This window comes from Odocoileus virginianus, chromosome 19 (assembly GCF_023699985.2).
Source record: "Odocoileus virginianus isolate 20LAN1187 ecotype Illinois chromosome 19, Ovbor_1.2, whole genome shotgun sequence".
Classification (NCBI taxonomy): domain Eukaryota; kingdom Metazoa; phylum Chordata; class Mammalia; order Artiodactyla; family Cervidae; genus Odocoileus; species Odocoileus virginianus.
The window spans coordinates 14962807-14989161 of record NC_069692.1 but is presented as its reverse complement, the minus strand read 5'-3'; the positions used below and the strand labels follow the sequence as shown (position 1 = coordinate 14989161).

Sequence of the window (26355 nt, the reverse complement as noted above, 5' to 3'; positions counted from 1 at the left end):
ATACCTTATACCTTTGTGAATTGGTACTTCTAATACCAATTTAGTATATAAGTCCCATAAGGGCAGAGAAGATATGTTTTGCTTACCGTTGTATCTCAAAGCCCAGTTACCATTTTTAAAATGATATGTTGTTTGGTAGTCAAAATAATTTGTTTTCTGATATATTTTCTACCTGATTTTTTTAGGTTCCACACAGTAGGACTGAAGGTTTAAAGTCAAGGGAGCGGATTTCAGATGATATCATTATTTATGACGTTACTGATGATAATGCAGATGAAGAAAATATCCCAGTTATTCCAGAAACTAATGAGGATGTTATATCTGATCCTTCCAAGTAAGGAGATTGTGAAATAACATTTATGAAAATAATGCTTTTCTTAACAGATCTAAATTTAAAACTACTTTATTCTTTGATAAACTAATATCTCACCCATATTTTAATTGTTGAACTGAAAAATTAAGCCAAATTATTCAACCAAGTACCTCCCTCCTTCCAGTGAAAAGACTCTCAGCAAAAAGTAATGAGAATTAACTCTCATTTTTAAGGTTTGGTGTTTAAGACCTTTAATTGATCTTTGTACTCTTAAATTGTATGAAGTATCCATATTTGTCATTAAACTACACACACAAAAAAATAAGACCTTTTGTCAGGTGCTTTGCGGGGAAGTTTCCCTGGAGAGTGACTGGATAGGGTGAATTTATTGAATTAGTCTGAAAATGTAATCAGTTATTTCTCACATTGCTAATCTAGCTGTAGCCAGTACCCTGATATTGTCATTGTTGAAGATGACAATGAAGATGAATATGCACCTGTCATCCAAAGTGGAGATCAGAGTGAACCAGCTGGAGACTCCCTGAGTTCAGGTAGTGATGGCTCCAGCCCTCTCATGTCTAGTGCTGTCCAGCTAAACGGCCCATCTAGCCTGACCACAGAAGACCCTGTGACCATGATGGATTCCATTCTAAATGATAACATCAATCTTCTAGGAAAGTGAGTGCTCATCTGGATGCCATTTAAATTTATTTGCATTCTTTTTTACTGCACATGTTCTTTTTCTCTTTGAATGATTTTACTTTCAGATTATGAACCCACGTAGTCAACCTTTCTATTTTGGTCAGAACTGACCTCTGCAAATGTTATTTTGAGAAAGCTTTGATTATTCCAAGATCAGTCTTGGGATTTTCTTGTCATTTCATTAGATTTATTTAATGAAATACTTGATTTTGAGTGTCTTAAAAGTGTGTGTGTTTTTGTGTATTTGTGTTTTTGTCAGGACTATGGAATAACATAGTCTCTATTAAGGAGCTTATTTATAGTATAAGAAAATGTTAGTAGCAAAGACCGGTAATAAGAGGTGAAACATTTTATAATTTATAATACAGAGGAAAAAGATAAATCAGACTATGTTTTTGCAGAATTTTTTCCTTTAAAAACTAAAGTTTTATATAAAGGCTGTAGGTTCTGAAATAACTGAATTTTTGAATCCTAAGTTCTGAATAGGATCTCTTAAGGTTAAGAATTGGTAAGGATTCAGTAGTTGCTAGGAATATTTTTCCTAGCAAGTTTGCAGTGTGATTATAAACATGAAAGCCAGGAAACCTATATCTGAATTTTTTTTGGTTTCTTTTTTCCTTAGGGTTGAGCTGTTGGATTATCTTGACAGTATTGATTGCAGTTTAGAGGACTTCCAAGCCATGCTGTCAGGAAGACAGTTTAGCATAGACCCAGATCTCCTGGTTGATGTAGGTACTTTGAATATTCTTTGTTGTACTATCAGTTTGTGTATATGTGACTATTATTTATAAATCAGTGCCTCATTTTCTTGAATTCTACACTGTTTTTGCATTTCATTTATTTTAATGAAATGGTTTTGTTAGAATGGACAGATGGTTTCAGGACAATGAAGGAGGGTGGTCACTATTTGTCTCTGAGTTGAAGTTCAGCTAATCCCTCTGTAACAACATATCAACTCTTTTCAAAGTACTGTTAAATCCAGGTCTTGTCTGGACTTGTTGCTGTGTTACATTTTGCTCTAGAATAAATTGTCATTGAATAGAAATTAGTAGAAGTTCGTAGAAAAGATCATAGAGACACTTCTCAATATTTGGGAATTAATTTTTCAGTCAAATGTACTATATGTTGTCGTATTTGCTGTATTTAAGCATTTTTTATATTTTGAGTCCCAAGATTCCCCTACTCCAGTCCTCACAAGCACCTGTATAAACTTGATTCCAGTGTTGTCTGGACTTTGAATCCTTGTCTATCATTTTTGGCACTAACCACCTTCCTTGCTTTATTTTGTCTTGTTCCTACCACTCCTGTCTCCCCTAGCTAAAGCTTCCCGTGTGGCCTGGTCTTATCCAGAAAAATCTTGTTCTTTCCTCTATTTCCATTTTGTGTTGTGTGTGTTTTTTTTTTAAACTTTTGTTGTTGTTGTTGTTGTTGTTTGTAACTTTTTTCCTTAATATGTGGCTTCTCTCACATCAAAAGATTTTGCACCTCTGAGCCACCTGGAAAGCCTTGTCAGTGTCAGATGACTGTTATTCTTCCTAAATCGTTAGTGCCTCACAGGATGATTTCACCTTCTTAGAAGATTCCCTTTCCATGTTATTCTCTAGTAAATTTAACATCCATACTAATGACCTGCTTCGAGTTGTTAACAATGACTTGACAGCCCTTCTTGATTCTACAGTCTTTGTTCCCAGTCTGAATTTAGAGACCTTTTAGAGAACCGTCCCTTACATCACATAGAAGGAAATAAAATCCTGTAATTCTTAACTCTGTACAGATCCTCTGTCTTCAACTAGGTCATCTAACTTTGGAACAGTTAACACATTCTTTTGTCCTCATGACCTTATCTAGTCAGTTCTTCCCTATTCACAGAGCATAATTCACCATAATTCACCATGCCCTAGTCCTTTCATCAGTTGTACAGTCTCATATACTTTGTTCTTAGAAAATAAGTACCTGTTTCCTCTTTAAAGCCAGTTTGTACACCTGCCCTCTGCCACTTTTGTTTTTCTATCTCTAGCCTTGATCTTTCCCAACTGCCTTCAGTAGGTACAGGTAATCTCCATCTTATAAAACATTTTGATGTGTTGCTCTGCTCATATACCATTCTGCTTCTCTAATCCTTATACCCCAAAACTGTAGAAATGAGTGGCTGTGTTTGTTATTTTTTTTATTCCATATTTTCTTTTGAAGTTCTGGATTATCTTGACATATATATCTGTCAAGTAAATCTGACTGTAAATATCTGTATTTACTGAAATACTGTGCTGCTTTGGTTTACCTGTTGTAAATAGGCTGCAACTTTTTTTCACCCTAAATTAGGCCACTGGGCTAGTGGAAGAAGGTTTGTCTTGAATCAGACAGATTTGGGTTCCATTTTTGGCTCATGTTAATTACTAGCTATGTTATTAATCTTGGAAAAATTAACCTCCCTTGCTCAGTTTCCACATCTATTAAATATGGCTAATGCCTGACATGAAGGGCTTTTGTAAAGATTATATGTAACTGACACTATTATTGTTTAACACTAGTGATTTTCTTCCATAGAACTTTTTATGTTGATTTTAAAGGCGCTGGACCTCTTTGTTCTCTTCCTGTGTCCCTAACCATTCTGTTTCTCTAAGAGCTTTTCTTTTTCTTGCTGTCTTACACCTGTGGATATTCCCCAAAGTCCCGAGTCTTTTATCCTATTTTTTTCTGCCTCTTCCTTTTTATGTCTTGCCTCTCAAGGGATTTTGGCTTGTAGGATTGCTCTCAAAAGTGTATCTCCAGCTCTTAGTATTTTTTAAAGTAAACTTCATTTGAATTTTAATGCCATGCCTTTGGGATCATCAGTTACATCTTGCCTTAAATTCTTTGTGTTTAACACCAAACTTTTGTTTAGTCTCTAAAGTAGCTACCTTTTACCTTTATTTTCTGTAGAGGTATCAGACTTCTCTTTACTGACACAGGATAGTAATCATAGTTATCTTGGCTTCTTTTATCTCAGCATTTACCAAGTCCTGTGTATTTTCCAGAATAGCATTCACACCCACTTTCTGTTTCCACTGTTGCCTTTCTCATCTTAAGACCTTCATTGTTTCATTCTTGAATTATGCGGTGTTGTTATAAAAAAAATTACTCATAAGTTGCATTGTTCTCTGAAATGGAAAAGATAAGTATATGTGTGAACAAGTATGCTGAGAAGTTCATGGGTTCTTGCTAGAGTTCAGTACTGTGACACAGTGTGGAATCAGCAGGAGAGACTTGACCTTGGAATTGAACCGTGTCAGTTCCTCGTACATGATCTCCTTTTTCCTACTTGAGACCATGCGTCTACTAGGAGTACATGAAGGTGTCCCAAGTCGGTGCGTCGGGGGTTGGGGCAAAGGAGGAGAGAGCTGTTTATGCTGTGGGGCCTCCTCAGATGTGTTCTTAGTGGGCACAGAACTGGTCAGGCCTCCAGGGCATGTGAGGCTGAACTGGTAGAGGTTGGCAGTGATGTGTATGGTCACCTACCTATAGTTAAGAAACCCAGTTTCTTCTTCTTCCTGGATCAGTAGGTGGCATAGAAGTAGGAAAAGTGAATGAAAGGAAAGGAAGAGCTGAGGATATTTTTAGGGCCACAGTGAATGTGGAACTTTAAAGGAGAGGAATGAGTGTCTATAGAGGGTGAAGGAGCCTCTGCATTTCATTCTATCCTGCAAACCATTTGGTGTGCTCATTCTCTTAAAATGCTTTAGTCAGTATATTTCATTACTCAGGCCATTCCCAAGACTCTTACTGTGGACAGAATGTCCTGTCCATTCATTGGCCTTGCCTTATTTTTTAAAACCTTACGTATACAACTTAACTATTCAGGTCAGAACTTCTGTGTCATTTGGACTAGTCATTTCATTTGTAGAACTTACTTCACAACCATTTCTTCTCTGTTGTTGCTAGTGCTATGACATCTTCTCCTTTCTAGGTTGTAACCATTCTCCAGGAACTGATACATGTCACATAGTTTTATCAGTACTTTTTGTTTCATCCTGTGTGTCTCTGTTTTCTTTTCTCTTTCTCTTAGCTCCTTAGTACTTTTGAGCCCCACCATCCATTAATTATTATAATACTGGATTGTATCTGATCACATGTTGCTATTTGTTGTTGTTCTTACCTTGTCTTTTAGATTGTAAGCTCCTGGAGAGCAGGTATAGTGTCATCTTGTATTCTTAATGATGTCAATTATTTCTTAGATGCTCAGTAAATCTCTGTGGAATGGATGACTTTGAAGCTTATGACATAAAAAAAAAATTACGTTTGTAGAGTGGCTGGTCTCAGGAGTGCAGTGAGCAGTGGTCTTAGCATCTATGGCTTCCCTTGCTATGTGGCTTCCCTTGCTATGTGAGAGAATCAACATGGAGTTATGCCATTTGACCAGAGGACTACCTGAGGTGTGATTTAGGAACCATTCTCATAGAGCAGATTCTGTACAATTATCACATAATTAGCAGGTAGTCAGTCAGTGAAGGATCATGGTAAGGGCAAGGAAATCAGCCCTGCTTACCATTTAAGGCTGAAGGCATTTAGGGAGGAAGATAAATGAAGGAGAGGGAAGGTGGGAAAACCACCATTTGTCTCAAGTGATTTACCCTACTACTACTACAGGGTAGAAATTCTTAAAACATCTAATGCATGGGCTAGCTTGCTCTGCTTTTGTTTTTTTTTTCTGCTCTCTTGCTTTTCTCTTCCAGCCTTGTTTTACTATGTGGAAACTTCCCAGTGCAGGAACTACATCTCTTCACCCTACATAGCTGTATAAAATTTTGAACACACAGTTACATTTTTAAAAATATTTTTTAAACTTATCATCTTTCTTGTTTGGTCTTTCAGCTTTTCACTAGTTCTGTGCAGATGAATCCCACAGATTACATCAATAATACAAAAGTAAGTTTTAATTCATGTTGCTCAGGACCCATAGCTGTAAGAATTTGAAAAAAAAAATCCTAGGAAGTAGAGAGCAGTATCACTCCCAATTACAAAAAGCATTTATATTCTTACCTAATACATGTAATCAAGATAATAAAATTCTAAATGAAAAATTAGCTTTTGGTTATGGGGTGAATCATTGCCCAATTCTTCTGTGCCTTGTGCTGTTAAATGTGAATGTGAAATTAGCATTCAACATGCTGGAAGATAAACTGACTAAATTTGGCATACTTAGGTATATCACTGAAAGAAATTATTAAAATATGATTTCTTTATGTTTTAATGTCTTCATTTTACATTCTTATTCCATCTATAAATAACATCTCAGCATTTTTGTTGAAAATTTAAGGGTATTCATATTGAAAATGAGTTCCTTCATTTTACTAGCATATAGTGAAAGCACAAGAATTTGTATTATTTGTAGGGAAGGTGAGTTGAATCAGTGAAGTATGGATTTGGGACTTTTTTTTAAGGGGAGTTTTTATTTTCTTAAACATAGTAACTATAGTTGGGATTAGCACGAGTTAACAGATTCTTTAGAACTGGTTTTCAGTGAATGATGAGGATAATATCATGTTATTAGAGTGGACATTTAGAAATCAGTCTGTTACTTTGTATGGCTTATTGCCTTGAGTAGGTGTATACTTCATTTATCTTGTATTTATACCAAATCATTTCATAATTCCTGTTTTTCATTGAATAAAAAGGAAATCAGTTCCCCTGAAATTTGTACAAATCCTTCAGTAGAATCAAAATTTAATTTTTATTTTTGTTTTAATAAAAAACATATATCAAATAAATACAAGGTATTAGAGTGAGGAGGTGGAATTTTTCTAACTGTTGTCATGTGTGAGGATAGCCTCACCACATTTTCAAAGTTATAGCTTGGGTAACTTAAAAATTGAAGGTACTTATGAATTCTTGAACTACTAGGAAGTTGGTTATATATTCAGTATTCGGATGGTTTATATCAGGGGTTGGCATACTTTTTCTCTGAAGACTAAATATTTTTGGCTTTGCAGGAAGCCAGATTCTCTTTCACAACTACTCAGCTCTGCAAAATCAACCATAGACAATACATAAAAGAATAAGTGTGGCTGTGTTTCTGTAAAACTTTTTAAGAAACAGAATGCTGAATTTGGCATGTGGACTATAGTTTGCCTAGGTTTATATTACAAGAATCTGTGGACCACAATACGATTATGTTTTAGTAAATACAATATTACTGAACGTTAGACCTTAAGTTGAGTGAACATGGATCATGCATATATCTTTAGTGAATGTGCTGTCCTGTTTGTTTATTGTTAGACATTAAGGCATTCTCTGTTCTTGGATCATCATCTTGTTCCCGAAAGCTTTCAGAAATAACAGTTAAATGGCAGGCTTGCATACTCTCTACAATACTGTTTGTTCAGTTGCTAAGTCATGTGTGACTCTTTGCAACCCTATGGACTGTAGCCCACCACACTCTTCTGTCAATGCAATTTTCCAGGCAAGAATACTGGAGAGGGTTGCCATTTCCTTCTCCAGGGAATCTTCCTGACCCAGGGATTGAACCATATCTTCTGCGTTGGCAGGTGGATTCTTTATCACTGACCCACTTAGGAAGCCCAAATTCTATAGTATTCTAAATACTATAGAAAAATTAAAATTGAGAGTGACTTTTTATCATGTTTTAGAATTTCAATTAATTTTAAATAATTGGCACATCAGCTCTCATTCCCTTGCCGGTGACAAGTATTGTACGATATGTATTAAAACACCCTTTCCTAATGAATCAGTATGCAGTATTGCAATCTAAGTATAGCAATCTATGTGGCCACTAGGAATAAGCAAAAATTTGCCTGGGAGATTGAAACACATTTGCTTTCCTGGTTCTCATATTAGAATAACAATAGTGGCATCCTTGAAAAATGCCTATTTAGGGCTTCCCAGGTGGTGCTAGTGGTCAAGAACCCACCTCCCAGTGCAGGAGACATAAGAAACCTGGGTTTGATCCCTGGGTCAGGAAGATTCCCTGGAGGAAGAAATGGCAACCCATTCCAGTATTCTTGCCTGGAGAATCCCATTGACAGAGGAACCTGGCGGGCTACAGTCCATAGGGTTGCAAAGAGTCAGATACAACTGAAGCAACTTAGCATAGGAAGTAGAAACATAAAGAAAGTATTACTGCATTAGTGCTTTCATTATTGTGAATGCTAAATGAGAAGAATTTGGGGGGAAGTTTAAGTAGTTTTTATTATGTCATGAAGTCATTATCTGTGAATTTGGAAATTTGTACTGCTTAATTTTATGTTGATATCAGGGAAATTATAGGAATTACTATATTTGCTATACCATATATAATTTACAAGCATGCAGATATCTGGGACTTAACGGATATTCAGGAAAAATTGTGAACCTCAGCACCTCAGTTTGAACATCATTTAAAAGAGCACTGAAGAACTTAATGTTAAAGATTTAATTCCCTTACAGTCAGGTGTAAGGAGAGAACATAGTGTCAAAAGAAGTAATTTAAATGACAGAAAAGAACTGAAAGAGCCACAAAAAGGAAATGAAGAAATACCACCTCACATTTGAGGCTTCCAAGTATAGAGATAGTTTTAAGGATGTCATCGTGTCATCCTGGACTACTGTAAATATGTTTACTTATGCTAAATATTCTGTTTGTGAGCGAAAAGAAATGTGTAATACATTTTAAGTCAAAACTTTAAAATTGTTTAAAGAATTAGCTCTTCATTAGCAATTTGAAACTAGCCATCTTTGATTCATTACCATCTTCTACTCTTGACAGATTCTGTCTATTCTACTGTTGAAATGCCCTTCCTTTTTTGTACTTACTGGCATCCTAGTTCAGGTTCTTTGTTTCATCCACTTGGTGACAGCAATAGTTTTCTTAGCCAATTTGATTACATCTACTCAAATCTCTCTCTCTCTCTCTCTAGTTCACCTCTCCTGATGCTCCCCTTTCCCATGTATTTCAGAGGACATACCAATATTCATATACTGTGCCAATTTTAAATGTTTTGCTATTTTTCAGGAACATAAAAAATATGAGACAAGGATTTTTATACCATTTTTTCTCTTTTAGTCTGAGAATAAAGGATTAGAAACCAAGAACAATGTAGTTCAGCCAGTTTCAGAAGAGGGAAGAAAACCTAAACCCAAAACAGGTAGGTATAAATGTAGTATTTGTTTTTTAAAATTAAGATTTCTGTGTAGAAACTAATGTGAGTAAAGGAAGGTTTTGCCATGCTTAATTATTGAACGTGGATATGTATTAGTCTTGGTTGTATTCATAACATATCAAGGTTCCAGCATGTAAAGAAAACTGGTGTGGTGATAGTTCTTAAAAGTTTGTCATTTTCCCCCTATTTAACTTCAGAAGAACTAAAAGAACCCTCATTTCTTAATATTGAATGCAAGACTACATTTTCTGACTTACATATTTTTAAATTTACTGACACAAAGTATCATGTTTGACTGTATATAAGGGTAATGATTGCACATATGCACATCTACTTCTGTTTTTTCCACTTTCAGCTTGAACTCTGTATAAGCTGGTGGTAAAAGAGCATTTTTCTTATCTTCGTTATAGATAAGCAGCTTATCCAGTACACTGCTTTTCCACTTCTTGCATTCCTCGATGGGAACCCTGCTTCTTCTGTTGAACAGGGGAGTACCACATCGTCAGAAGTTATGTCCTCTGTAGATAAACCCATAGAAGTTGATGAGCTTCTGGACAGCAGCTTGGACCCAGAACCAACCCAAAGTAAGCTTGTTCGCCTGGAGCCATTGACTGAAGCTGAAGCTAGTGAAGCCACACTGTTTTATTTATGTGAACTTGCTCCTGCACCTCTGGATAGTGACATGCCACTTTTAGATAGCTAAATCCCCAAGAAGTGGACTCTGCGTGTATATATTCATCAAAATGATGAACTATTTATTTTAAAGTATCATTTGGTACTTTTTTTTGTAAATTTCTTTGTTTCATTTTATCAGATAACTGTGGAATCAAAAGCACCTTTTGCTTTTCTCACTAACCACACACTCTTGTAAAGCTTTCAGGTGTTACTCAGTTACGTAGGTACATAAAGATTTGATGTGTTAAAACACATTATTGGCATATCTTTAAGTTGGATTCAAATGGCCATTTTTCTGCAGTTATACTAAATTGGATTTCTTTTTTACATATATGTTCATTAACCCCAGTTAAACTTTTCGTTTGTTTGTTTTACTTGTTTGATGCTGTCTTGTTTGCATTGAGTGTAAGTCACTATAACTAATGGTAGAACTCCTAAAGCTTTCTCTGTTCCAGTTGCTTTTATTGAGTATTTTTCACATGGCTTCTTTATAAAACTGGGAACATAAAGTGCCTGTATCTTGTAAAACTTCATTTGTCTCTCTTGGTTCAGAGAAGTTCATTCATGTTCAAAAGGAAGGCAACATATACTTAGAGTGCTTGCTGTCTGATACAGTTTCAGCTGCATATATTATAGAAAGAAGGGGATGGGATGGTGTCAACCCATCCAGCTCATGGGACTAGTTTTAAGTAAAAGTTTTCTGGTTTGTTTTGTGTTTTTTTGAAGCTTACTATTTAGTAAAATAAATATAATGAATGTTGCGTACTAGTGTCTGTTACGTGTCTTCTTTGGAGTGACATCCACATGTGACAGTCTTTCCTTTTCATATGAAGTAGGTAGATGTAAACTGTGAACTTTGTCTGTTGTCCATTATTCTAAACATGAATCATACCAAGCTCTTTGTGCCTCATCTCAGAGGATAGGTTGTATTGCAACAAGGAGGAAAATATAATAACTCCAAATTTAATGTGTTTTAAGTTCTTTGTTTAAAAATTATACTGGCTTACTTTCTATGTTTCTAATAAAGAATTTAGAAAAGTATGCTTCCAGTTGTCCAAATTAGGTACGAACATTATCACTGGATGCAAAGTGCCTTTAATTTTCACCTTGAGAGAAGATAAGAGAAATAGTTAAATCACTTTTTTCCCTTTGAAACATTTGCTCAGAAGGATTAGACTTAATGCAAGGCCAGAGAACTATCACCTGAAGAATTCTCCCTTCGAGCAGAGAACTGGAAGCAGTGAGCTAGTATCTGAATGTTTTTTTAAATAGGGCTGTTTGATGAGAAATTACAGAGATGGCTTTCCTTATTGGCTATAGAATCTTAGTATCTTGGAATTTCTCTTACTATGATATAAAAATTCAAATAAAGCCTAGCACAGAGGGCTAAGAAACCTTTCCTTAGCAGATCCTAAAACAGCTTGGCTCTGACAGCGGGATCTTGGTGGACAAATTCAAGAACTCAAAACAGTGTTCTGCATAAAAGTGCAGAGTTAACAGAGGAGAGATAACTTCAGAGACTTTTTCTTTTTCCCTTCCTTTCATCACGGGGATATGATTAAGTTTCTTCTCCTTTAAGGATAACTCTAGAAGTATTTTAAAAATAGTTTTGAAAACCTTATATCTCCTAGTACTTTTTAAGGTGACATTTTTTAAGTAGCCAGGAGGAATTTAGGATACTGTTAATGCTGCCATTTTTAAAAAGTTATGTGCTTTTAAATGTTTATCTAAAAGTATCTAAATACCATAGACACTTGGTGTTCATCATTATCCATTCCACTTCCTCCAAAAAATTTTATACTACTTTTATTATGCATGATAGTCATACATTGACGGTAACTGTTGCACTACTCTGCAACTAAATTTGAAAGTACTTTCTGTAACCTTAAAATTACAAGCATTATTTTTCTCCAATTATAAATACACAGTTGATCAAAACAGTATAAAGGTATGTGGCAGAGAGTATTAACTGATTGCTGAACCATCTCCTATCATGCAGTTACATTATCTCCATCTTTGTAAACAGGGTAGCTATGTAACTGAATTATAATAAATCATGAAAAGCAGTGTTCAGAACTTACAGGTCTGATCTGTGGAAATTTCCCCCGTGCAACCCTCCTCACGTTTTACTCATCTGCTAGCTTGATGCAGAGGAGTGTGTGGCTTCTGAGCATACACACGAGGAGGAGGGAGCGTGGCTTCTGGATCAGCGCTGAGAGAGCCAGCCGTCAGTCCTGGGTGTTCCCTTAGACTTCGGGTGAGGGGGAGCAAACCTTGTGTTCTGCCTCTGAATTCTGGGGGGTTGATCTGTTAAGAGATTTCACTGTTCACTAATATAGTTTAAATTTTGAACTGTTAACATAAAAACTAAAATTTTATCAGAAATACATCTTTTTGTGGGGTGAACAGATCTCAGGGATTTTTTTCCCCAAATGTTTTATTATCTGGGGATAAGTTTATAATATCAATATAGTAAGAGCATCCATTTGTTTTTATCAAGCCCTCAGAAACTTTTAATACAAAAAAAGAGATGAAAATAGAAGGAATTTAGTTAGCAATGTCACCAAATATGAAGTCCTTCAGATTTCACTTAAGTATTTAAAAAATTTTATTAGCTGGCAGTTTAATTAGATCATCTTGATTATTTCAGTGAAAGAAATGCTAATCACCTGAATTGCAAAGGATTTTCTAAACAAGTGTCATTCTCTTACCAGTGTGTAAAATTGTCTCTGCTTGGGTGTTTAGCAAGTTTATCTGAAGTGCCTTGGTATTATTAAGATTCAGGATGAATTAAGAGGAGTAATTGATTTGTTTCAAGTGTGAAAAGAGTAATTGTTAAAAGGGATGATACCTTGTCCTGTGACATCTTTTCAAGCAACATCACTTTAGGAAAATGTACACATGGAAATTGAAGACCTGGAAACTGCTTCCTTTAAAAATAACATAAACTTGTGTTTACTGCAAAAAGTCTCTGTGTGTTTTGTGGAAAACAGCACAGTATGATTTAGAGGTATGTACCCCTCATCTTCATACCACCTCCAAGTTTCTTTTGCCTCAGTTGAGATACAAGTAAGCCCATAGGAGAGCTAGTGACTTAGAAATGTTCTTGTAGGGTGTTTCACTATGTGCTTCCGGCTCCCTGATAGCTCAGCTGGTAAAGAATCCCCCTGCAGTGCTGGGTTCAATCCCTGGGTCGGGAAGATCCCCTGGAGAAGGGAACGGCTAGCCACTCCAGTATTCTGGCCTGGAGAATTCCATGGACTGTATAGTCCATGGGGTCACAAAGAGTCAAACACGACTGAGTGACTTTCACTATGTGCCTCATGGGGTTGGTATACTCAGTTCAGAAGCTGAAGTGTGAGAACAGAAGGTCCACAGGCTGGGAAGATGACCAGATGACACTTATGATAAACATACATAAAATGCTACATTTGAGAATTGGCACCTACATGAAATAACAAGTGAGGTAAAACTAGTTTGAGAATCAATTACAGATTAGGTCATAAAGTAAATTTCAAGAAATTGGTTTCAGAGAAACTACAATACACATAAGCTAGACTTTGACAGTTTTAAGCAGTACTGTCTTGATACTTTGTAGTGTCCCTCAATTTGGGGTCACTTTTTGTTTCTTCCCATAATTAGATGGGATTATGAGTCTTGGGGAAGATCATGTCAGTGCCATTTTCAGTATATGATAGGTGCATGCTATCAACCTGATTTTTCATTGATACTGACTTAGTAGACTAAGCCCCAAACTTCTGGAATATCTACCACAGTCTCAAAACCACCCCAAGCAGCCCAATTTTGGATTTGTCAGCCTCTGTAATTGGTGAGCCAATTCCACATAAATGCATATGTATTATAAATACACACACATTTCCATATATACAAGCTAGATTTAGAAAAGTCAGAGGAACCAGAGATGAAATTGGCCAACATCCACTGGATCACAGAAAAAGCAAGAGAATTCCAGAAAAACATCTGCTTCATTGACTCTGCTAAAGCCTTTGGCTGTGTGAATCACAACTGGAAAATTCTTAGAAGATGGGAATACCAGATCAATTTACCTGCCTCCTGAGAAACCTGTATGCAGGTCAAAAAGCAACAGTTAGAACTGGACATGGAACAAGACTGGTTCAAAATTGGAAACAGGAACATCAAGGCTGTATATTGCCACCCTGATTATTTAACTTATATGCAGAGTACATCATGAGAAACGCTGGGCTGGATGAAACACAAACGAATCAAAGATTGCTGGGAGAAATTTCAATAACATCCGATATGCAGGTGACACCACCCTTATGGCAGAAAGCGAAGAGGCACTAAAGTGCCTCTTGATGAAGGTAAAAGAGAATGAAGCTGACTTAAAACTCAACATTCAAAAAACTAAATCATGGCATCTGGTCCCATCACTTACTTCATGGCAAACAGATGGGGAAACAACAGAAACAGTGACAACAGAAACAGTGACAGACTTCATTTTCTTGGGCTCCAAAATCACTGCTGATAGCGACGGCAGCCAAGAAATTAAGGTGCTCCTTGGAAGAGAAGTAATGACAAACCTAGACAGTGTATTAAAAAGCAGAGACATCACTTCGCTGATAAATGCCCACATGTCAAAAAGCTATGGTTTTTCCAGTAGTCTTGTATGGACGTGAGAGTTGGACCATAAAGAAGGCTGAGCCCTGAATAATTGTGGTGCTGGAGAAGACTCTCGAGAGTCCCTTGGACTGCAAGATCAAACCAGTCACTCCTAAAGGAAATCAACCCTGAATATTCACTGGAAAAGACCCTGATGCTGAGGAAGACTGAGGGTAGGAGAAGGGGATGACAGAGGACAAGATGATTGGATGGCATCACTGATTCAACGGACGCGAGTTTGAACAAGTTCCGGGAGATAGGGAAGGACAGGGAAGCCTGGCATGCTATATAGTCCATGGGATTGCAGAGTTAGACATGACTGAGCAACTGAACAATTATTACTGTCACAGGACAGAACTGAAAAGGGTGTAACACTGGCCAAATAGTGCCGTTTATTTAAGTCTTTTTTTTTTTTTTTAATATTAAGCTGCATGAGGTCTATTACTAGGAAAGTAATCTCATTGGTAGCATCATTTGCAAGTGTCTTTTCCCATTTTGTAGTTTGTCTTTTGCTTATGGTTTCCTTTGCTGTGCAAAAACTTTAATTAGGTCACAACTGTTTCCTTTTGTTATTCTAGGAAACTGATCTTTTCCGCAGAACCACTTATTGAAGACTGTCTCTCTCCAGTGTGTATTCTTGCCTCCCTTGTAATAAACTGCCCCTCAGGAGCATTTGGGTTTACTTCTGGCGTTTCTAACCTGTTCCATGGATGTGTTTTTATGTCAGTACTGTACGGCTTTGATTACCATAGCTTTGTAGTAGTCTGAAATCAGGGAGCATGATTACCTCCAGCTTCATTTTTCTTTCTCAAGGCCATTTTGGCTATTGTGTTTCCATACAAATTAAAAATATTTTGTTCCAGTTCTGTGAAAAATGTCATTGATAATTTCACAGGGATTGCGCTGAAATCTGTAGACTGCCATTTAACAATATTGATTTTATCTGTCTTAAAACATGGTATATCTTTACATCTATTTGTGTCTTCATTTCTTTCATCAGTGTCTTAAGGTTTCAGAGTACAGGTCTTTTGCCTCCTTAGGTAGTAGATTTAGTCCTAGGTGTGTTTTATTCTTTCCAATATGAAGGTAAGTGGGGCTATTTCTTTCTCTTTCTGATAGTTTGCTGCTATGGGATAGAGCTTTTTTTTTTTTTTAATAAGGGATTTTCTTTTTAAAGTGTAAGTGTCAGAAAAAAGTAGCATCAATTGGCATCTCAGGAAAAAAGGCCTGGAGGACACAGAAGCCTAGAGCAGCTATCAAATGAATTAAAATTATTCTCCAAACTGGTCTAGTTCTTTAGGAGAATAACACTTAAATTACCTTTGAGATTCACTTCAGGGGTTACTTAGAACCAAAAGGGTAAATACCACCTTAAAAACAATTCAGTTTTTTCAAAACAGAAAATGGCCACTAATGTCTCCCTCCAATGTCAGTTTTTTAAAAAATATACACAGGAAGAAAGTAGTTCAGAGTATTACACCACCTAAATTGGCTAAAATTATATCCTTTAGAATTTAAAAGAATATACCACACATTTTCTCTGAATTCATTTATTTAAAGATAAAACAGCCATTTGAGATCATGGAATACAATACCAACACAATAAAAGATGAGGAATTGTTATATTTCGCTTACATTGATTTCTTAAAAGAAGCAAATGTAGATTTTAAGACACTAATGACACAACTAAGAGTTTCTATCGAAGTTAACAGTGATACTGCTTGATTTTCAAGTTTAATAACCTATATATTTCAATTAGATGGCGGCAAATAGAAAAGCATCTTTTGAGCTGAATAGTATACTGTTAAGCAGGAGTTTATTTTACAGCAGTCATCATTCTCCTGGCCTCAGTTTGTGTGTAGAAGGCATACTAGATACCAGCAATTCACATCACATAAATGATCTACCACTCACAATGGTGCAAAATCTATTAGACATGTATTTGAACAGAAATTATTGTTGAATGCCAGAAAAAATGCCATTTGTGTTTGACAGATGTGGGGTTTCCCAGTTTTGCCACTGATCAGCTATCTGAGCTTCAGTTTCTTCACTGTTAAACTTCTGACAGAAATGGAAGAAACTGCAAAACAGGCTTTAGTAGCCTTCAGTTTATCAGCTCTGATTTTCAAAACAAACTTTCAAAGTGATTTTCAACCTCCTTCTAACCTATGATTATTCTCAAAATCTTTGTCCAAATCCTTCAGAGTCCCTAACTTCTCCACTGAACACATTTTAACACATCTGCATGTGTTTATAATGACCAAAACAAAGTTCACTATGTTAGTATGGAAGACTACCCCTACTCAGGGAACATTACAACCTACCTGGGTATTCAATTTAGTACCCACCACCAGCAAATCTCTGAAAGTTCTGTGTCTCCGTCTCCTCCATAACCTACACTGTTGTCAATCAAATACTCCATACCTGTATATGTTCCTTACCTTCATATCAAGGGAAAATCTGAAAAGTCTTTAGAAAACTGACATTTGTGACTTGTTTATACAATTTTAGGACAGCCATGTTCTTTGCAGTATCCTGTAGGACAAGGCATCAAATATTTCAAAAGGCAGCCATACATTATTCATATTTTTCTAAAACAGCTTATGTTCTAACACAATTTAAAACTCAAACTGCCAAGCAGTTTTGTTTTTACTCTTTTCACAGGTACAGAGCAGAGAATAAACCTAACAATGTCCACTTCTCCTAACTTACCACCACCAACATACTCATACAACTCTTGATTCATTCTAAAACGCATATTGATGCGCCTGGCAAGACTATAATGAATAAAATGGCAAGCGGTAAATCTAATTCATGCCAGAAGACTGGAGAAGTTACATGGGAAGCACACACATACACAACTTCACAAAAGTTGGGAATACTGCTGATTTCAAATAAATGATGATCAAAGTGAGACTTTGATGCCTCAAGTCCCATTCAGTCAAAGTCACGATTTGTAAGAACAAGGGGTGCCACCAGTGTCCACACATACAGCACAATGCCGATCCAACTAGAGGAGATTTTCACCCAGACAGCTGTCCACTGGCTTTTCATCTCACGAGAAGGCTCATACCTAATAGTTCAAGGAAAACAAAAAGCAGAGAGAAGTTGGATTACTAGTCATCAAGCCACCAGGTTTCCTTATTTTAGAAATATTCTCTGTATGTAATCTGTGATAACAGATATATAGTTGTTGGACTATCTCTGTTGTCTTGTTTTCCATACCACTTTGACAGCCAATATGAAGGTTAAAAAAAAAAATCTTTAAAGGAGTAGATGACATAGGCCTCTGAAGTAGTTCCTTTACATAATACTCAGAGAATCTTTATGTATCTCTGGCTCACTAATTAATGAGATAGCAGAGAAATGGAGTGTGACCTCTGGATAAATGAAACATTATTTAACAAAGACTTATCAATTTTAAACCGTACAAAGAATATAATTTGTTCAAAGTATATACAGGAGCTCCCTCCACCTTCTCAGATTTAAGAAACTGGGAAGGAAATACACCCCAAATTTAGCTTATTTTTATGTTGATGAAACATACCAAAATACTTTTCATCTTAAATATTTACTATTATTACATGACAGCCAAAGCTGAGAATTATTTGGAATAGTTCTTGTACCTTAATATGCTGCAGTGTAGAATTTTTAAGTATACATATATATATTTTCAATAATAAATGCCAGTAGAGGCTGCTCTCAAACAAATGAATAATCTTTTTTTAACATCTTTTGCTGGTATTCAAAGTTTTCTTACAAATTGTTAAGGATATTATGCATTAAAGAGTATTAAAAATAGAACTACCCTAACTATACAGTTCAACTTGAATCTTAAATCTTTTAGCAATCCTTTGAACTAAATCAGAATTTTTAAAGACAAAATATAAACCACTACCTTCCTCTTAACAAAAAAAGATTTATCAGTTTTGAAGTGATATAAAAGCAAAAATTAGTTTTAAAGAATTCTAAGAATCCATCTATGTTAATGTATTCACACTTCAATTTTGAAATCCTCAAAGCTTTTAATGACAAAGTCTGAACAAAAACAGGTAAAAAAGAAACAAAAAAAGGTATCTTTTTCTACACTGTATTGGGAACTAGTCAGTATTAGAAATCATTGTGTTTGATCCCTGTCAACATGTACTTCCCTAAGCAATGTGGTAGTTTCATGAACTTTATTTCAATCTCTTTTAAGACCTGGAACTATTTCAATCTCTTTTAAGACTGGAACTATTTCAATGATTGTTAATGCTAAAGCAAGGAAATAAAGTCTGCATTTCTCATACTGATCTCACCATTTAGTTGTAAATTTTGAAATATATTGGAAGATAAAAAGTACTCAATACCCCGTTTTTACAATGGAATTACAAAAAAGCCACTCAAATTTCCACATGCGAAGTTTTCATAAAATAGAAGTACCTGTACCAGTTGGTTAGGGTCATCATGATATAAAGTGAAGCCAGGAAAAGCATGAAGTGAAAGAAGGAGTAACTGTAAGTGACACCATCCCTTTCATTATCTACGGCTCGGTGAACATCATCACCATCCTCAAGTGATCCATCATTTCTGGCTCCACTATCTTCTATTAGTGTTGATTCATCACTTGTTAGAGTCAGTTTATTAACCTGACTATTGTTTGAAGTACGGATGCTACATGAATGACAGTTTAGAAAGAGAGAAAGAAAAAAAAAGAATTTAAACACAACATTCATATATGAATAATAGCTGGACTTCTCTTCAAAAAAATAAAATCCATAATTTTTCCTACCTTGAATAAAATACACACAGTAAAAAGAGGATTAGTCCAATAATTCCTTGAGTATGCCACCACTGTACAGACTGCCCCTCCTTTGGGATAGTGCTTGTTGTGTTATATCCAATTATGTTCAGTAGACTTGGGTTACATTCTGTTTCTATAATGTAAATTAAGGTCAAATTAAAATGTTAGAAAAGTGCAAAAAATTTTTCAGAGCACAATTGTAGTTCTTTTTAACTCTATACACTTGCAAACTCAAAAAATTGTGAGAAAAGGGCACAAATAAAATAAGACAACTTGTATTTATTAATAATGAGACCTTTTACATTATATAATGCTAGCTTTATCCAACTGGTTGGAAAGCAATTTCATTTTCAGCCTCATGCAGTTGAGACATTTAAGCTTTTTACTGATCAGGAAATTGGTGAAATTTAGTAAATTTTTTACTTTATAGTAAAGCTCAAGCAGAGTTAAGAATAAAATTCAGGTATCCTAAACTAAGATGCACTGCCTTTCCTGTTATATACTATGAAATAACAATAGTGATTTATGAAGTTTATCAACTTGTCAAACAACATTGTTATATAAGCAAGATAGTTTACACACAAAATCAGTTACTAGAATTTTAGCAAATAGTTTGTGGAAATGAGTACATAAATCATAGTGACCTAATACTTATTCAGCCTCTTGACTCTTATAAGAAAGAATTAAAATGGGGTTGGTATTCACTTAATGTCCCAAATATGTTTTTTTACCTCCCACAATGCCAGATATGTCAATTGCCACCTTATCACTGAAAAATGATTTTTACTTTGAAGCCACTTGTATAAGGATAATCCCTAAATCAAATTACTAATAATTATTTTCTAGACACTTACTGGACAAAAATAAGCAATCTTTCTCTAGTATACTAAAAAAACTCTTTTTCTCCAACTAGTGATAAAGCACCTATGAAATTTATAAATGGAATGAAATTTAAGAGTCAGGAAACTTTTTTCTGTCAAAAATTCTGTAATTTTTTTTATTCTGAGGAAAAGAGACCATTTTTTCCCTTTTCAAAAAACAGTCCAGTTGACCCTTGAACAAGCAGATTAGCAGTACCAACCCAAAACACAACTGAAAATCTGCATGTTACTTTATGGCTGGCCTCTATACTCCAACCTTTCATATTAGCAATTCTGCATCCATGGATTCAACCAAATGCAGACTGTACTGCAGTACATCTATTTTCCAATTTGTTTCACCCCAAATAACATATATGGGCTTATATTTCTATGAAATGCAATAAAACTGGCCTATAAAAAGATTACAAAGACCAACTATATTCACCTGTAAGGTAATCACAGGCAAAAAGAACTTAAAAAAAAATCTATACTACTTAAAATAGAATCAACAAACGTTTTAATAGTTTTTAATTTTATATATACTATCACATGCACTGTACAAATCAGGTATATTTCTTATAATTTTCCTATAATTTCTTATAGTTTTGTTAGTGAAGGAAGAAGCTTAAATGAAAAAATATAGTAGTACATCAAAGATGAAAATGGTATTATATGAGAATGGATATTTCTTCATTCCTCTATGAGCTTAATTTTACAAAACAACCATCTCTGAAAAAAAGAAAAGCTTGCAGGATTCATTGAAAGAAACAAATCAGGCAAACAAAACATACCCGGTTCATTGGTCATAGCAGACCACGTCAAATACATTGTGTAGACTGTAATCACTGAAGACTGTAACAAACCAGATCTTGGTTGTGATTCCTACAAGAAATTAATTAAGCAAAACAGAGAAATAGTGTGATCATTCAAGATTTAGGAAACCTTAGAAAAAAACAGAAGCTTCATAAAAATGAATGAACTAATCCAAGCTTACTTGGATTTTTGGCAGTATAGACATTATAGAAGCACCAAGGCAGAGGAGCATGTTGACACTGATGAATGCTTTATTTTCTGCACAACTGGCTGGATGAGTATAGTAAACAAAAAACAGGACGATAGCAACTAAAGACAGCAGATAATTCAGGGCTGTAGCTGATAACAAAGCTGTGAAAGAAATACATTTTGACAATTAGATTTTATCACTAATATTAGGAATGTGGCATACAGCTTGCTTTAAAAACAATCTTATTTTATTCAAAAATATTATTTTAAGCAACATTTTATCAGCATTACACAGGCTATAAAAGCAGGTAAAGATGTAATTCTAGCCTGTACCACATTAAGACTTTTGTAGCCTTTACACATGCGTGCGTGCGTGCTCAGTCATGTCTAACTCTGCAATCCCACGGACTATAGCCCATCAGGCTCCTCTGTCCATGGAATTTTCCAGGCAAGAATACTGGCATGGGTTGCCATTTCCTACTCCAGCCTTTACACATAGCTCACTATTCTGATGCATTTTAAGGGTAATAAAATAATACAATCTTAATTTAATATTTACATACAGAGTGTCCAAAACACATTCAGATACATTAGCCATTATTTTCAAAATACAGAAAATTAACTAGGAGGAGAATATTACTTAAAGTTTTTAAGTTATATCATTCAGTTGTAAACACGGGCATTAAGAAAATTATTTTGTTAATGCTAAGCCCACAGAACAGTGCTTTGCCTTGTCAACTAAAATCTTAAAAGAAAAAAAACTATTCAAGTTGTCATTATTTAATAAGACAACCTAAGTTTCTTCTATCACACACACACACTTTTAATTTTCATGTTAATGTATGCTTAATATGTATGTATTTACGTAGATGTGAATAACAAATGCTCTATCAGACAAATATGTATTGAATACCTACAAAGGCCCTGGGGACACGTAGGCAACAAAGCAGAAACTCTTGCATTAGATTTAACATTAAAAAATGAAACATTCTGTGTAAGTAAATTTTCTAAATGATTAAAGCTTATTTTTTTGAATATCAAATTCTTTATTTTAACCACTGAGATCAAATATTACAAACTAGTTGTATGAAAGAAACCATGAATATAGCAGATATGCTGATTTAGTTTTCACTGACTTAAAATATACGTATTTTTAGCGGAAGCTGACTATTTCACATAAAAATCCAGATTTATGGCTTCTTTTAAAAAACTTCAGAAAAATTAAGCAACACTGGGTTCACACTTCCACAAGGCAATTACTGGACGGAACTAAGGAGTATAATGGCCTTCACACTCTCTAATTCACCACAGTCCCTTTTATTTGCAAGAGGATTGAAAATGCACTTAAACTGTTCCTCCTCCCGCATTTGTGTCACCTGTTGTAAGCACCCTAATTTTGATTCCTGTTTTAGAGTACAACCAAAGGACTCAAGCTCATCATTATAAACACACATTAAATACACTACTATAATAATTCCCTAAGGTGTCACACATAAAGGCATTCTTTGCATAAAGGCATTCTTTGCACTTACAGAAAATGCTTCGGAGTGGTTTCTGTTTCCTGCTTGCTGATGTTTCAGTATTGTACCATTGTTTATCTATTTCTAGTAGTCCTCATCCCTTTAATATTTTACTTTTTAAGCTTTTACTTAGAAACTTCCCAGGAAATTAGGCTATAAAATATACATATAGTCAGCAATATGCTTTGCTATTTTAGCCATTCCCAGTCTTTTGGATGATTGTCTCATTCTTGGGTATGTTCCTAGTTGACATGCAACATATAATGTGACAGGATGCCACTCACAAACTTAAACTAAAAAACCTCCTCACAGTAAATTGTACCATAAAAATCATGATTTCCCCATAGTCTACTACCTGCTTTCACTTTCAAAGTTCAACTACCTTGAAGATGTTCTGTAAGACAAAAAACCTACCTGCATACCAACATCTTGAGTTCCCCTCTTCCATTTTTTCAACCCATGATTCATTCCACGAATGGGCAAAATCAATGAGCAAGACTAGCTGTATGAGAATGAAGCAAAAGGCACCTGCCATGCCTACATAAAACCATACTGAAAGGAGAAAAAATTTTAAAAAATCACAAATGAGTAACTGCTTCACTTTTTATTGTTTCCACAATCAATACACCGAAAGACAAACAAAATTTTACATAGATGTCTTAAAGGAAAACACAAAACAAACAGTTACAGTTCCAGGCAACAATTATTTTCAATTTCCTTATAAATTATCAACATCACACAAAGAAAAAAAGATTTCTTACCAGTTGTAAAAGTTCCTTCTGGAATGAAGAAGGCCCCAATAATAATTGCAATTGCTGCAGCAAATTTAAAGAACCAGAATCTACAACAAATTATTTTTTATTAGTAAATATTCATTCAACAAATGGTTTCATATATGAAATCTTTTGAGAGCTGCTCTTAAAAAACAGCTACACTTTATTGTGACTACTCTATTCCTTCTGAGGATATCCTGAAAATGAGAAGACCATCACATGTCAATTATTTTGTTGTGGTGCTGTTATTTGGTCACTCAGTGTCCAACTCTTTTTACAACCCCATGGACTGCAGCCTACCAGACACCTCTGTTCATGGGATTTTCCAGGCAAGAATATGCAATGGGTTGCCATTTCCTTCCCCAGGGGATCCTCCTGATCCAGGGATTAAACCACATCGACACTGGCAGGCAGATTCTTCACCACTGAGCCACCAGGGAGGCATGGCTATTTTAATTGATTCTAATAAATGAGAATATTAGATTCATTTCACAGGCTTACTTAAATGAGCGAGATAATATATGGAAGTGTAAATAAGTTACACTGTACAAAGGAATAGTTTTTGAAAACACGAAAGTCTGGAAAACAGATTTCCAGTAGCAAACCAGATGAAAGAACCAGAGAAGATATAATATCTTAAGAATTCTAACACAGAAAGAGCAAGAACTGCAAAGCAGGTGTCCAGAATCCAAAAAAACCCAGAAGTAACAGATTAATAACTCCATCTGAAGACAACTAGCAAAGATCTGAGGTGTCTGCTACTTCATAAGTGAAAGCAATGCAAAACTATAAGGAATATGAACATTTCACCTCCCGAAGATAACAATAATCCTGCAATCACTGATCATAAAGGCATAAAAATCTTGCAATCTAGAAAATAAAGAATTCAAGATAGCTGTTCTGAGGAAACTCAATGAGCTATAATACAAAAATAATTCAATGAAAACAAGCAAAAAACAATAAATTTAACCAAGAAATAGAAATGACAGAAAAGAACCAAATATATTCTGAAGCTTAAGAATTCAAGAAAAGAAATGAAAAAAAAAAAAAAAATGCAACAGAGATCTTTAGGAGTGAAAGTTGCTCGGCTGCATCCGACTCTGTGACCCCATGGACTGTATAGTCCATGGAATTCTCTGGGCCAGAATACTAGAGTGGGTAGCCTTTCCCTTCTCCAGGAGATCCTTCCCAACCCAGGGATCAAACCCAGGTCTCCCACATTGCAGGTGGATCCTTTACCAGCTGAGCCACAAGGGAAGTCCAGAGATCTCCAGGAGGGTAGATCAAATGGAAGACAGAAAAGTGGACAGGCATTTTGATATAACCCAATCAGGGATGAACTGAGGAAAAAAATGAGAAAAAAAAGGGAAGAAAGCCTCAGTAATATACGGAATTTAAATATTAGAATGATCAGGGTTTCAGAAGAAGAGAAGGGGACAGAAAGTTAACTTAAAGAAATAATATCTGAGAACTTCCTAAACCTGGACATGAACATCAAAGTTCACAAAGCTAGTAAGATCACAGTATCATCTCAGTGCAAAAAGACCTTTAGGATAAAACTGTCAAAAATCAAAGAATACAAGAGAATCCTAAGAGCAGCCAGAGAGGTCCAAAAAAAGAGATTCTGATCTACAAAGTAATTTCCATTAGGCTCTCAGTGGATTTCTTAGAAAATCTATAGGCCAAGAGAGAGCAAGAGTGACTCTGAGTGACAAACTCAAAGTGTTGAAAGGAAAAAACCACCAGCCAAGATTACTCTGTCCAGCAAAGATATCCTTCAGATATGAAGGAGAAATAAGGCTTTTCCCTAAATCCAAAGAATTCACCACCACTAAACCTGTCTTGTAAAAAACGGTAAAAGGAATTCTTCAGGTTGAAATGAAAAGACACTAATTAATGACACAAAAGCCTACAACACACTGGTAAAAGTAAATATACAGATTCATAAACGTCTAATTCTTTAACAGAATAGTGTGTTAAGTAAACAGTAAAAAGATTTTAAAAAGTATTAAATAATGAGTATTATAAAAAGGTATAAATTGTGACATCAAAAAAAAAAAAGAGGAGGAATAAATATGTAGGGTTATTTTATGCATTTAAAGCTGCTATCAGCTTAAAATTAACTTTTATCTATAACATGTTTTACATAAGCCTCATGGTAACCACAAAGCAAAAAGCTAGAGTAGGTAAGACAGAGAAGCAGAATATACCACTAGTTTACAACAAAAATCACCAATTTACAGAGGTGTTAACAGAGAAAAAAGAAATGATGAAAATATGACCAACCAGACAACAATGACTAACATGGCATTAACAAGTCCCTACAAATCAATAATTATGCTAATGAGTGAATCTGTTAACCAAAAGGCAGTGGCCGGATGAATTAAAAAAACTGAAAAAGACAAACAGAACCTCATTTTTGGAAGTGAATCATTAAAATGTCCATACTACTCAAAGCCACCTTTTGATTCAAAGTACTCCCTGTAAAAATTTCAATGTCATTTACAAAAACTCAGGAAAACACAATCCTATAGTTTGTATGTAATTACAAAAGACCCCAAATAGGCAAATCAGTCATGAGAAGGAAGAACAAAACTGGAAATATCACACTTACTAATTTCAAACTATACTACAAAGCTCTACTAATTAAAACAGTAATACCATAAAAATAGACACATAGATCAGTGGAACAGAAGAGTAATAAACCCTTGCATTTTGGATCAACTAATATTTGACAAGGGAGTCAAGAATATTCAGAAGGAAAGGACAGTCTCTTCACCAGTCTTGGGAAAGCCATTAATAACCACATACAGAAAAACGAAACCAGACTCCTTTCTCACACCGGTCACAGAATCGACTCAAACTGAATGGAAGACTTAAACACACTGAACACATTATTGACTGGAGATGTGTTAACAAGTCTTCTGTTACCCGAATGTTACTGACTGGAGACG

At 35.2% G+C, this 26355-nt stretch overlaps 2 protein-coding genes across 4 annotated transcripts in view; one reads left to right on the top strand and one right to left on the bottom strand.

Moving 5' to 3' along the window:
* HSF2 (heat shock transcription factor 2) overlaps positions 1-10587 on the top strand; it is a 37284-nt gene extending 26697 nt beyond the window's left edge. For 2 of the 3 annotated variants that reach the window (XM_020887658.2, XM_020887663.2), the window contains exons 8-13: positions 186-334; positions 752-991; positions 1638-1743; positions 5864-5917; positions 9051-9132; positions 9558-10587. In XM_020887658.2, coding sequence (XP_020743317.1) covers positions 186-334; positions 752-991; positions 1638-1743; positions 5864-5917; positions 9051-9132; positions 9558-9850 — 924 coding nt within the window. In that variant the 3' untranslated portion in view covers positions 9851-10587. The remainder of the gene's footprint in view (positions 1-185; positions 335-751; positions 992-1637; positions 1744-5863; positions 5918-9050; positions 9133-9557) is intronic. The other variant, XM_020887659.2, reaches the window with a different exon arrangement.
* Positions 10588-15997: 5410 nt separating this feature from the next.
* SERINC1 (serine incorporator 1) overlaps positions 15998-26355 on the bottom strand; it is a 36730-nt gene continuing 26372 nt past the window's right edge. Inside the window, exons 4-10 of the mRNA XM_020887665.2 lie at positions 23390-23469; positions 23043-23180; positions 21101-21270; positions 20898-20988; positions 19235-19379; positions 18886-19116; positions 15998-17536 (exon numbers count right to left, since the gene is read on the bottom strand). Of these exons, the coding sequence (XP_020743324.1) occupies positions 17401-17536; positions 18886-19116; positions 19235-19379; positions 20898-20988; positions 21101-21270; positions 23043-23180; positions 23390-23469 (991 nt within the window). The 3' untranslated portion in view covers positions 15998-17400. The remainder of the gene's footprint in view (positions 17537-18885; positions 19117-19234; positions 19380-20897; positions 20989-21100; positions 21271-23042; positions 23181-23389; positions 23470-26355) is intronic.